The following is an 11,815-nucleotide window of genomic DNA, read 5'->3' as shown; positions in this document are numbered from 1 at the left end:
TAGCGACTTTGGGTTGCAGCAACCTTGCAACAACACTAGTAGTATCATGCACATGCAACCACGAGTCATCTTAAAAGGCCAGAAACCGAAAGCAGGTACTGAAGTTCTTCTGTCATAAGTCCTGTTCATTCAGTAACCATTCAACCCACGAAGTTCAACTGGCTCTCAGGCCTCCTCCAAGTTATCCAGTGTCTCTCAGAAAATACTTTCGTTTCTGAACAGAGAGAGAGAGAGAGAGACTGTGCGTGTTCTGTATTGGTGTATAGGTGTTTTTACAATTCTACTCACACACGATGCCCTCATAAACAAAAACACCGATGTTTAGTCATTAGTTAAAACATCTTTTGCATGAATATCATCCAGATGTTTTTGATGACCCTATCGGAGATCACTTTTGAAAGCAGTTACATTTCTTGATCACTTTTTCATCTTAAAAAGGCGATTCTAATTATCTCCATGAACTGGAGTATCGATTAATCCCTGACTACAGGTGTGGATGGTGGACCAGAAATGAGAGACGCATTTTGACCAAAAGGAGAAATGAGTCTCCTGTACAAGGAAGGTCAATCATAGCTCAGCACCCGATCATTTGGCAAAATTCAAAAAGGCCTCGGGATATAACCAATGAAGCACGAAGTCCAAATTGAAGTCATGACGCGGTGCTGTCATTATCTTGTCAAAACCTTTATTCCTTTCTGTTTTCCTTTCAAAGCAGAAATGGTGCAATGCAGTCGATGCAGTCCCACAATACACATACATCACCCTCATGCCCCCATCCCCCTCCCTCACAAATCGCCTGAAGAACAGGAAGGCGATGGAGAGAGAGAGAGAGTGTCTCTCAAGCAGTGTTCATGGCTCTTGGCACTCAGTGTGGCTGAGTGAACAGTGGCGGAGAGACAAACTTACCTGCAGCTGGTGGTCGGCCTTTCTCTTTCAGGTAAGTTTTATTATTTTTATTATTATTATTAGAGCTGTTTCCACGGCATTTTATTTATATAGAATCTTCTCAATTCTTCTTATTGCCTTTTTCTCATCAGCATGTAGCTGGTATATCAGGTTTCGTAAGTACGTCTTTAGGATACCTAATATACCAGCTGCATGCTGATGAGATAAAACAAAAAGAATTGAGAAGATTCTATATAAATTAAATGCCGTTGAAACAGCTATAATATTCAATGCTACTACCCTCAGAGAATGCCTCCTTTCTTCTTCTTCTTCTTCTTCTTATTATTATTATTATTATTATTATTATTATTATTATTATTATTATTATTATTATTACCTTGCTAAACGCATTTTCAAATACCACAACGTCCTCATGTGAAAAAGAACAATTTAAGAAATGAATTAATAAATGATAAATCACTGAATCAACCCAGTCAATCACTCAAAAGATAAATAAAAAGATTAATCAGACATTTGGAAGCACAGTACGACACCAAAAATAAAAGAAAATAAAAAGTCGTGGTTAAAAGACTTGACTAGCAGAATTACTGGTATATATCTGGTTCTTTGGGACGTACCGGACGCAACTGCCGGTTTAAGCTGCCTTTTTCCCTGGTAGAAAGTGTAACCAATCACAGACACGTGCTCTTTTAGACTCGGTATGCACTCCGTAACGCGTATGCACTGCGAATGCCAAAATGTCAACTAAAAGAAACCTGGCGTCAATACAGTAATATCTGCGCATGCGCATTTTTATTCACGAATGACGCGTCAGTTTTCCGTTCTGAAAAGTAGCTATATGAACTCACATGTTTCAGCTCCATGCTCCGGTGTACCTGTGACTAAGTAGGGTCTTGGAAAACGTCAAATTCAATTTTTTTTTAAATAACTCATTTATGGTGCTTTTAGACACCTCCAGCTAAGAACAACTTTCCCAAATAAGATTCTTTTTATTTCCTTCTTGAAGCAGAAGGTAAAAGAACTCCTCAAACATTAGTTAAATATGTAACATTGCTCTTCAAGCATAATATTTATATGAAAAAGACACAGGGACTTAAAAATTGTTTTGTTTAATGTCTTTTCATGCAAATCAATAACAAAGTCGATAAATAAAAAGTCATCTAAAAACATAAAAAGTTAAAAGATACCTAATTACAATAAAATGTTGCCGACAAGTACTCTTCTGCTCTAACATTTGATCACAAAATGTCCTTAACAAAAACAAAAACGAAAGGGGTTTAAAATGCTATCTAAAAAAAAGTGTACAAAAAAACAAAAGCAGAAAGCAAAATAAAATAAAGTATAATAAAATAAAAAGGGAAAATAGCGAATCAAAATCAGTCATCCTCAAAGGCCTCGTTCGCTTTGGCCTGCTTCGTCGGCGTTCTGGTATCTACTACTACGGGACCTCCCTCTTCTGCGCCTTGCTTAGGCGCCGCCGCCACCTTCTCCTCCGTGATGGAGTCTCTCGTCTCGGGCAGAAATAAGCACAGGGCCGCGGCTGCCGCTGACATGGCTGCAAAAAGGGCCGAGGGACCCCAGGTGATGACGACGCCCTGGAAGTGAAAGTGTCTCTCTAGAATTATTGGAGTCTAAGCTCTGCTGGAGGCTTATGGGTTGTGCCCAAAGCTATTAGGAACGGGGTATTGACAGGGTATTTACGTCACTGAGTTATAGAATTGGTCTAAGCTCTGCTGTGGGGGGAAATGTCTTTTGGGTTGTGCCCAAAGCTATTGGGGCAGGGTTATTGGGACAGGGTTATTAAGTCACTTTTGGGAAGTTCTAGAATTGGAGTTAAGTTCTGCCCTGGAAATTCTTTGGGTTGTGCCAAAGCTATTTGGGGCAGGGTATTGACAGGGTTATTTAAGTCCACTCGAGTTCTTAGAAATTGGAGTCTAAGTTTCTGCTGGGCTTCAGTTTGGGTCTTTTGGGTTGTGCCCAAAGCTATTTGGGGCAGGGTATTGACAGGGTATTTAAGTCACTGAGTTCTAGAATTGGAGTCTAAGTTCTGCTGGATTCTTTTGGGTTGTGCCCAAAGCTATTAGGGACGGGGTATTGACAGGGTATTTACATCACTGAGTTCTAGAATTGGAGTCTTAGTTCTGCTGGATTCTTTTGGGTTGTGACCAAAGCTATTTGGGGCAGGGTATTGACAGGGTATTTAAGTCACTGAGTTTCTGGGATATTCACGTCTCGCAATCATGTTTCTGTTGAGACACTGAGATACTGAGTAAATTAAGTATACGGAGAGTGAGTTTTTGACATCTCTTTGCACGAACCAGTGCATGTAAACATGGACGGGTCGATTAATTCAACGACAGGCGCCGAATAAAATGTTACTGAAATATAAAGATTAATGATTGAAGATCACAATCCTTGGCGGCAACTATGCTTCAAAAGCTAATTCGTTAGTTCCAGAATGCTTATTTCAATGCCTGTTCTAAGCAGAAGAACTCGTAACGAGAGTATGCTAACCAGCAGATCGTTGATGTAAGGCGAAGTGATGCTCCCGACTCGAGCCATCATGCTGGATTCCCCGACGGCCAAGGATCGGTACCGAGTCGGGAAGAGCTCAGCGGTGTAGATGTAGACGATGATGAAAGCCGCCGAGATGGCTGTCTTCCCCGTCAATGAAAGGAACATCAGTAGTTCCGAAGACACTGGGAGAGACAGAAAAAAAAATAGATAAATAAATAGACAAAAAAAAAAGATGTCACAAGTTGGATTTCGTGGGGAATTTCGTAGGTCAATGTGAGACAATGGGAAAGATAGGGTATTTCACGAATCAAGATAAACATTGGAATCGATGGGGGAATTTTTAGGCAATATTATACAGAGCAATGAATTCCAGACGTCGATAAGACAAATCAACCCTTCTGAACTCGCTGCATTTGTCACAGACATCTTGCAGTTCGTGTTTTGCCTTATTTAGCGGTAAAGAAGTTTTATAACAGATTGAAAGTGAGTTCAGATTCATATAGTCACATAGTCACCTGAATCTTGTGTCGCCAAGAGGATGGCCACAGTGCAGATGGTGACTCCGCAGACTGAGTAGCAGAGCATCAGAGCAAGTCTCCTCCCTATCCGCGCCACTAAGAACCACGTTATGAAGAAAGAAGGTATTTCGGCCAAACCTCCCAAGAAGACGTACATGTAAGGATCAGTGCTGGAACGGAGACGACATAAAGATAAATAGGCATTCAAGTTCTGGGGTAAAAGCCTATTGGCATATGTATATAGACTAAGTGTCAAGAGAACTCTGAAAGCAGCGAACCTCTTAGTATTTTACTCTTTAAGTTTACTAGCTGTTTTGCAGTGGTTAATGGTTTTTGAATAGAACTTTTAGCACTATAAGACTTCAAAGGTTCCGTTGGAATCGGCCTAGGACTCACCTCCCTCGTAAGCTGGAGACATTAGTGTGATACACCCCTGTGTTATATATCCAAGATTCATCTCAGCATCAGAGTACACGAGACTCACCACACCTGGAGGTTATTCTGAACTCACATCAGTTATAATTCAAGGCTCACCTCATGCAGAGATGATCCTAGCTAGGATCACTTTAGCAGCGGTTGATCCAAGAGATAATGGAGGACTTACTACTCCAGCAAGAGTTAATTCAAAACTCACCGCAGCAAGAGATCATCCTAGACTAACTTAACGTTTGACTGTCTAACACTCACCTCAAGTTTCCTGAGTTGAGTGAAACCCCGTAATACACCATAGAAACTGCACACCAGCAGAAGTAGCTGATGAGTATGGTCATCCTGTATTCTTTCCTCAGCACCAGTACCAGGAAATGTTTCAGGTTGTCGATGATGGCGCGGGAGAGCTTTTGTTTTGGCTTGGCCTCGACCTCGAGAAAATGTCGAAAGTGATTATCGTGAGACGGTTATTAGCTGAACAACAGGTATTATTCAGGTATTGAATTGCTTAGAAAATTTCAATTAGAATCTCTCATCAATTATTATGAAGATTTCAGTGCAAATGGTGAGGTACCACAAGATACATTTATCACATTCGTTGGAAGACGGATGTAATAAAAACTTTAATTGCAAATTTCAGAATATTAGAAGTTCGACAGCGATGTCCATTTACTGCAGATTGGTGCTGCTGCTCTCAGGGATCAATTGTGAATGTGAATGATCACTGTTGAAATGCAAATCATGGAAAAGTGACAAACAAAGAGACCATCCATCGATGGTCCTAGTTATATAATTGCTACTATTAGGAAGGAAACAGAAACTTACCACCCAAGAGCTACTCTATCTAAAATGTACCCTGAGGGCATGTTCCATATGAATAGGATTCATCCGCTGAACGATATTATGAAAATAATAACAGGTGTTCATATTCGGTTTGATTGTCAATAGTACAGCAAGCAAGGTATTGCATCATCATCTAACGGGTATTCCGAGTTCCCCTAGAGCCTCATTTCAGATATGAGGGCCAGTTCGACTCTTTAGCTCTTACACAACAATGGGCATGATTCCTCACGTGCCATTAGTGTTTGGGTGAGGCCGACGGTGATGATTCCAGAACTAATAGGCCTAGGTCTTGTGGTCTGAAAGTCGTCAATACCTCTGGAATACCTCACTGAGAATGTGTTTAAGAGTCTCCTCACGTAAATTATACCCTGGGTGTTAGAGACGGACACTCACTACTTGAAGAGGTCATTTCCGAGAGCCAATACTCATAAGCATAGAGGAATGGCTACAATCAACATTCTGAATGTTCTTACCACTGCAGACATCTTCTTCAAGGATGCGACCATGGCTCCCGCCGGCGGGAAAGAGCGTCCATTTACTCTGGCAGCTTCGGAAAAGATTTCGACGGCTTGATCATAGCGACCATTAGCGATCAACCAACGTGGTGACTCAGGCATGAACCTGAAATTATTATAAGTAATATGAGTCTGTGTGTCACATAGGATAGGGGAACTTATTATGGGCCGACATGTTATCTGAAAGTTTTTCTATGCTAGTGCTACTAAGCACTTCTTCAAGGTATATACATATTTTTTATATCATAACTTTGAATGTACACAATGACTTTGATAGTCTGAAACATATAGTTACAGGCCATCATCATATCTGAAGGGTTTTCAATGCTAGTACTAAGCACTTCTTCAAGGTATATATATATTTTTTTTATATTATGACTGAATTTACAAAATGACCTTGATAGTCTGAAACATAGAGTTAATCTAATTTTATGCCTAATTACCAGTTACTGAAACGACATGATGCCCAAAGATAAGACGAATTATTCTCACTTTATCAAGGAAAGTTTGCAGCAAAACTCACCAATAATAAGATATCAGATAAAACATCGGAATGGAGTAAGCCACCTGCAGCCACCTCCAAGGTCTGATGAGGTATGCGATGCCCGGGACAATCATGTACCCCAACGACCAGGGCACGCCCCCAACGGTGCCCACCGACGAACGTTGGCTGGGCGAGCAAATCTCCATGACTGCAAATTAGGGCATCAAAGGCATCAGCAATCATGGAAAGTAACTTCATTCGAAGTTTGCTTGTTCATTCTGCGGAGTTTACTGGCCGCTCACAGCAGGCTCCTACAGTCTGTTGCAAGGTACTAAGCAAAGATCATTTTGCAGTCTCTGATAGAAAGTAAAAAAAAAAACTCCTACAATCTGTTGCAAGGTGCAAAGCAAAAAAGAGGCTCGGCCTATAGACGCGTCCATAGGCATACTTTTTTTTTTTTTTTTAAAGTAAAACTAACTTCACCAGCGCATGCAGACTCACCATATATGAAGGAACCGGTAGCATGTCCGAAGACGAAGAAGGATATGAGAATCCTCAGCAAAACGTAGACGGAAAAGGTGGGAGAGGCGGCAGCTCCCAACGCAGCAAAGATGCTCGCCACCACGCAAGTAAGGATGACGGGTCTCCGACCAAACCTTCAAGTATAATGAAATAAGAAGAAATATCTGTCACTCACATGAAGCCCGTGCGTACATGATCATTCTAAATAGTAACTGATACTTCGTGGGGCATCCCCTATTGGTAATCTATGCTTCTGCTTAACCCAGAATACCTATTCGTGTAGAAATGTGTTCAAAGAAATTATTCTCCATCTTTTCACGAAAGTTTATAGGATTTTTTTTGCAACATGTTTGCATCGCGAGTTAAATCTTGGAATTTAGAGTACTTAGTCCACTGACCAGTCAGGCAATGCCTGGAAATTCTATGCCTCTGCTTAAGCAAGAATACCTATGCGTGTTGAAATATGTTCAAATGAATTATTCTCTATCTTTTTACGAAAGTAAATAGGATTTTTTTTGAAACAGAGGTTTGCAGCATCGAGAGTTATTAAATCTTGCAACTCAGTCCACTGACCGGTCAGGCAATACCTGGAAATTCTTACCTGTTGTGAATGTGAAACTCTCTGGATAATCAGTGTTTCATTTTATCGACAGAATGATGAGTTAAACATGTTACTTAACAACAATCAGATTAATGGAGAACAGCTAAGTAACACACCCGTGACAGATAGTGGAAAGGTGATTAAACAGGAAGTATTACCAGAGGATAGCTTAGCTTGGTATATCTAGAATTCTGATGGAAATTTTGAAATGAAAAAAATGAGACCTCCAACGAATGCTCAGATGCACTGTCAATATTAAGTAATATTTTCTCGTTAACCCGAAACAGTTTTCTGACGTAATTTAAGCTTTGCAGAGGTGGAAAAAATATGAATGAACTTGGGAGATCTGAGTCAAAACTTACCTGTCCATCAAGTACCCACAGGACAGAGCTCCAAAAACGATTCCGATCTGGGATGCAGACTGAGTTGTTGAGTACAAAGCGCGTCTCTCACACACCAGATCCCACTGGGCAGGAATAAGATGAAAAAAAAAAGTTTTTTAAATTAGCCTGCAGAAGAGTAAAAGAAGTAAGCAGTGTTCTAGAACAAATTCAAATTATGTGTTATACTTAACACATTAACTCCCGAAGGAAGTGAAGAGCCACTAAGACCTACGATTAACTGGGCTTACTAAACAAGGAACACAGTAAAACTGATTAGACAGCACGAAAAGCAAAAGGAATAAGCAGAGAGTTACAGGAGTTTTAGGAGCTGAACGAGAAGGAATAGAGATAACTGTATGCAAAAAAGATAGTAAATATGGAGATAATCTCATGAAGAATGAGTAGTAGCAAGAGATATGAACAATATTCCAAAATTGTACCTGGAGAAAGAAGGGAGTGACTGCTCAGAAATTTCGACGCGCGCATATCTCTCTCTCCCTCTCTCTCTCTCTCTCTATGACATTATATGTATGATATATATATATATATATATATATATATATATATATATATATATATATATATATATATATATATACATAAATATATATATATATATATATATATATATATATATATATATATATATATATATATATATATATAATGTGTGTGTGTATAATGAGAGGAGCTGATACAAGATGAAGGAAGACAGGTTACCTCTCTCTAAAACATATTCGCAAAAAATATTGAGAAAAGTACCATGAAATATTCTCAGTGAAAACCAGATTAAAATTCATCCTTTTGTGGAAATATAATCTCTACACTGACCTCGGCGACGAGCGTCAGGCTGTAATGACTGACGTTGAAGTCACGAGACTGACAGTAGATGGGGCTTCCGTCCCCGATGGAGATCGAACCCCGGTTTTCATGGCGGCCTCGTAGCCCATCTCCACCGCCTTGGCGTAATCGTAATTGAAGAATTTGCAGTTTTTCTCGCTGGTGTCATTGCTGAAACGAAGGACAAGAACATCTGTTAGCTCTGTATGGTTATTGATGAAGTGCTGTACATATTATAGCATCCCAATTATGTAAAATCCTTCTGTAGTTTTGTGAAATATATATTTCTCGTGCAGCAACTACAAAAGGATTTCACATAATTGTGGATTGTATCCCCATTTACTTAGAGGTACGACATAGTACCTATCTTCTACATATTATAGTATATACATGAGGCACTCTGACGGCTACTACTCCCACAAAACGGGGGAGAAGTATGAAAATGTATGGAAAATAAAGCATAAAATATCCAACCGCCAAATGCTGGAACAAGCACTGACCTAGAAGAAGGAATGGCGAGATTTTAGCTCAGTATAGTTATTGAAGAAGTGCTATACATATAGTATGTGTATGGAAAATAAAGCATAAAATATCCAAAACTGCCAAATGCTGGAACAAGAACTGACCTGGAAAAAGGAATGGCGAAGTCGAGGATCTGCTCTTGTGTCCAATTGGCCGCTATCAGCTGCTCGACGTGGCACCAGTGTTCTGGAGTGCTGCCAAGGAATTGGTAGGTGATGGTCTGGGAGGCCAGTACGATCGAACCTGTCCATTATTAATATTATTATTATCATTAGTGCGTCAAGATCACATGGAAAAGCATCAAAGGTCGTCGACGGACGAAGCAAGCTTTCAGGGAATATAAAACCGGATAAAAGTGAAATGAGAGAGATCAGCGAATCGACGAAGAAAACAGAAAAAAATATGTAATGAAAACAATTGAAGGACCGTGTAGGTGAGAAACGCTAAGGCAGTGATTCCCAACCAGGGTTCCATAGGCCATCATCAAGGGTTCCGCAAGAAGTCTTGAAATAAATGAGGTGCAAATGACGCTGATCTGAATTTACACAGCTCGGTTCTAGCAAAGTGGTGAAGATAGTATATGATTTATGAAAATTAATTTATATATATATATATATATTATATATATATATATATATATATATATATATATTATTATATATAGAGAGAGAGAGAGAGGAGAGAGAGGGGAGAGAAGAGGACGAGAGAGAGAGAGAGAGGAGAAGAGAGAGAGAGAGAGAGAGAGAGAGCCTGTAGATAAGGTTCCCATAGGATATGAAAAAATTGTTGCAAGGGCTCCTTGAAGGTATAAAGGTTGGTAATCACAGAGCTAAGGCAATTAACCCGCCATCTTTGTAAAATATTAAATCACCCACGGTGAGCTTATGAGCTACTTAGTATTTTCAAATGGGTTTGGAAAGTATGGCGCTACCCAGTCCTTTCCTTATAAAAAATAAATAAATAAAATAAGTAAATATATAAAATATAAATAAAAAAAATAAAATTAAGATAAACGAAAAATAAATCAATAGAAATGCTGAAAAGAAGCAGCTGATTATTACCCATAGAACAGACGATCAATGTAGCCAGGTTCCAGCGACCTGTAGGGTCAATCATTTCCAGGACATCCTCAAAGGACGAGATTCCAGAAACTCCGCCGTCCTCGTCCAGCTTGAAATCCTCTGGCTTTCCAGTTTTGCTGACGTACACCAAATCTTTAAGAGCATCGTTCTTATCTTTTTCCTTTTCCCCGTGATCCTCTGGAGGCTGCATCTCTCCCATGGTTTAGCCTACGTCCAAATGTCTTAGATCAATAACATTGAAAGGATATCTGGAAAAAGCGGACACAAATACTCACAAAAGACAAAAGTCGTCATATTGTCGTAGTTTGTAGGTACTCAAAGATTTGGACTATTACAGTAGATGCAAACTCGCATCTTACTATAAAGGACGTAATTTCTCTGTCCGTCTGTCATTCAATCACGGCCAAATGGCTGGACCGATGGGCATGAAACTTGGCAAGGTTATAGTGGGAACCCATAAGATTGTTTATAATGGGATTTCATCCCACATCCACCCACCCCCTCTCCGAAGGGGGTGGGAGTGAGAAGGGATTCCCTAAAACGGAGCTGGTTCTGCCCCGTGAAACGAGGCTGGTTACGCCAGTAGACTTAGTTACATTACGAATTTTCATACATAATTTCTGTATACATATATTTGCTAGTATATATAATTCGTAGATAAACCTTTGGATTCATCACTTTCGTTTCTTACGAATACCAATATATAAGATGTTTAGGGTCTACCATTCAAGTGTCGCTATTTTACGTAACAGTTTTAATATAATTTGCGGGAGATTTTTGAGAAATAAAATTTAAATTCTAAAAAAGATTAACTTATTTTAAAAGCACTCCAGAGATCTCAAGCGTTCACTTGAGGATATAGCATTAAAAAATTAAGGTAAGACGGATGCAAATTCTTTATGGGTCGTGAAATGCGATGCAAATCAAGAGAAGACGCAGGAAGAGATTAGGCAACGGCTGAATATTAACATACTAATTATGAAAGTCTTTATAACAGAAGGTTTGAATCTGGGATGCATATCAAGGTGGGAGATCACGCCCTTCCTTCCGGAGTAAAATAAATAGATAAGTAAATAAGTAGATAAATGAATAAGTAAATAAATAAATAAATAAATAGATAAATAAATAAAACATCAGTGCTTTCAATACTTTACTGACCACTCAGGGGGTTTTTGGGGAAAAAATAAAAAAAAGGTTCAGTGCTTGGAAGACGAAAGTTGCTTGCGAAGAGTAAGGGCGTGTTAATTTGAATCGGACCCTAAGTGTTTTTTTTTTTTAAAGCAAATAAACTTATTACATCATCTACTTAAATTTCTATATATTTTTTCTTGAGCCAAGAGAGAACTGGCTGGATGAATGATCGCCAAGAGAGGTCTTCTTAAGAACATTTGGGTATCAGCCTTCATAAATGTTGTGAAGACAGTTTATGGTACTGCAAAAATAAATAAATGAAATAAAATAAACCAATAAATAAATAGAACAAATTTTAAGGTTTCAGAAGCCACAAATAATTAGCAAGGTTATTTCGATGATACTACATTTTTATATGGGAGGTTTACTTTGGTGCTTGCAAGATTTGGTTTAATTTCACTCAAGTACATAACTCGGTCCGCTGTTCCTACATAAGCTTCGAGGAATAAACCGAGAGAGAGA

General features: G+C 39.2%; 1 protein-coding gene across 1 annotated transcript; it reads right to left on the bottom strand.

Annotated features, from left to right (window-relative positions):
- Positions 1–981: 981 nt before the first annotated feature.
- LOC135214708 (organic cation transporter protein-like) lies at positions 982–10,361 on the bottom strand. The gene is made up of 10 exons (XM_064249039.1): positions 10,155–10,361; positions 8,550–8,717; positions 7,698–7,801; positions 6,714–6,868; positions 6,252–6,420; positions 5,687–5,834; positions 4,629–4,801; positions 3,939–4,111; positions 3,421–3,605; positions 982–2,501 (listed from the first exon to the last, which is right to left on the bottom strand). The coding sequence occupies exons 1-10, from the start codon at positions 10,359–10,361 to the stop codon at positions 2,283–2,285; spliced, it is 1,701 nt and encodes a 566-aa protein (XP_064105109.1). The 3' UTR covers positions 982–2,282.
- Between the last annotated feature and the right edge of the window lie 1,454 nt (positions 10,362–11,815).

Source organism: Macrobrachium nipponense, chromosome 46 (assembly GCF_015104395.2).
Source record: "Macrobrachium nipponense isolate FS-2020 chromosome 46, ASM1510439v2, whole genome shotgun sequence".
In the NCBI taxonomy this organism is placed as follows: domain Eukaryota; kingdom Metazoa; phylum Arthropoda; class Malacostraca; order Decapoda; family Palaemonidae; genus Macrobrachium; species Macrobrachium nipponense.
The sequence above is the reverse complement of the archived record's forward strand: the minus strand, read 5'-3'. Positions and strand labels throughout refer to the sequence as shown.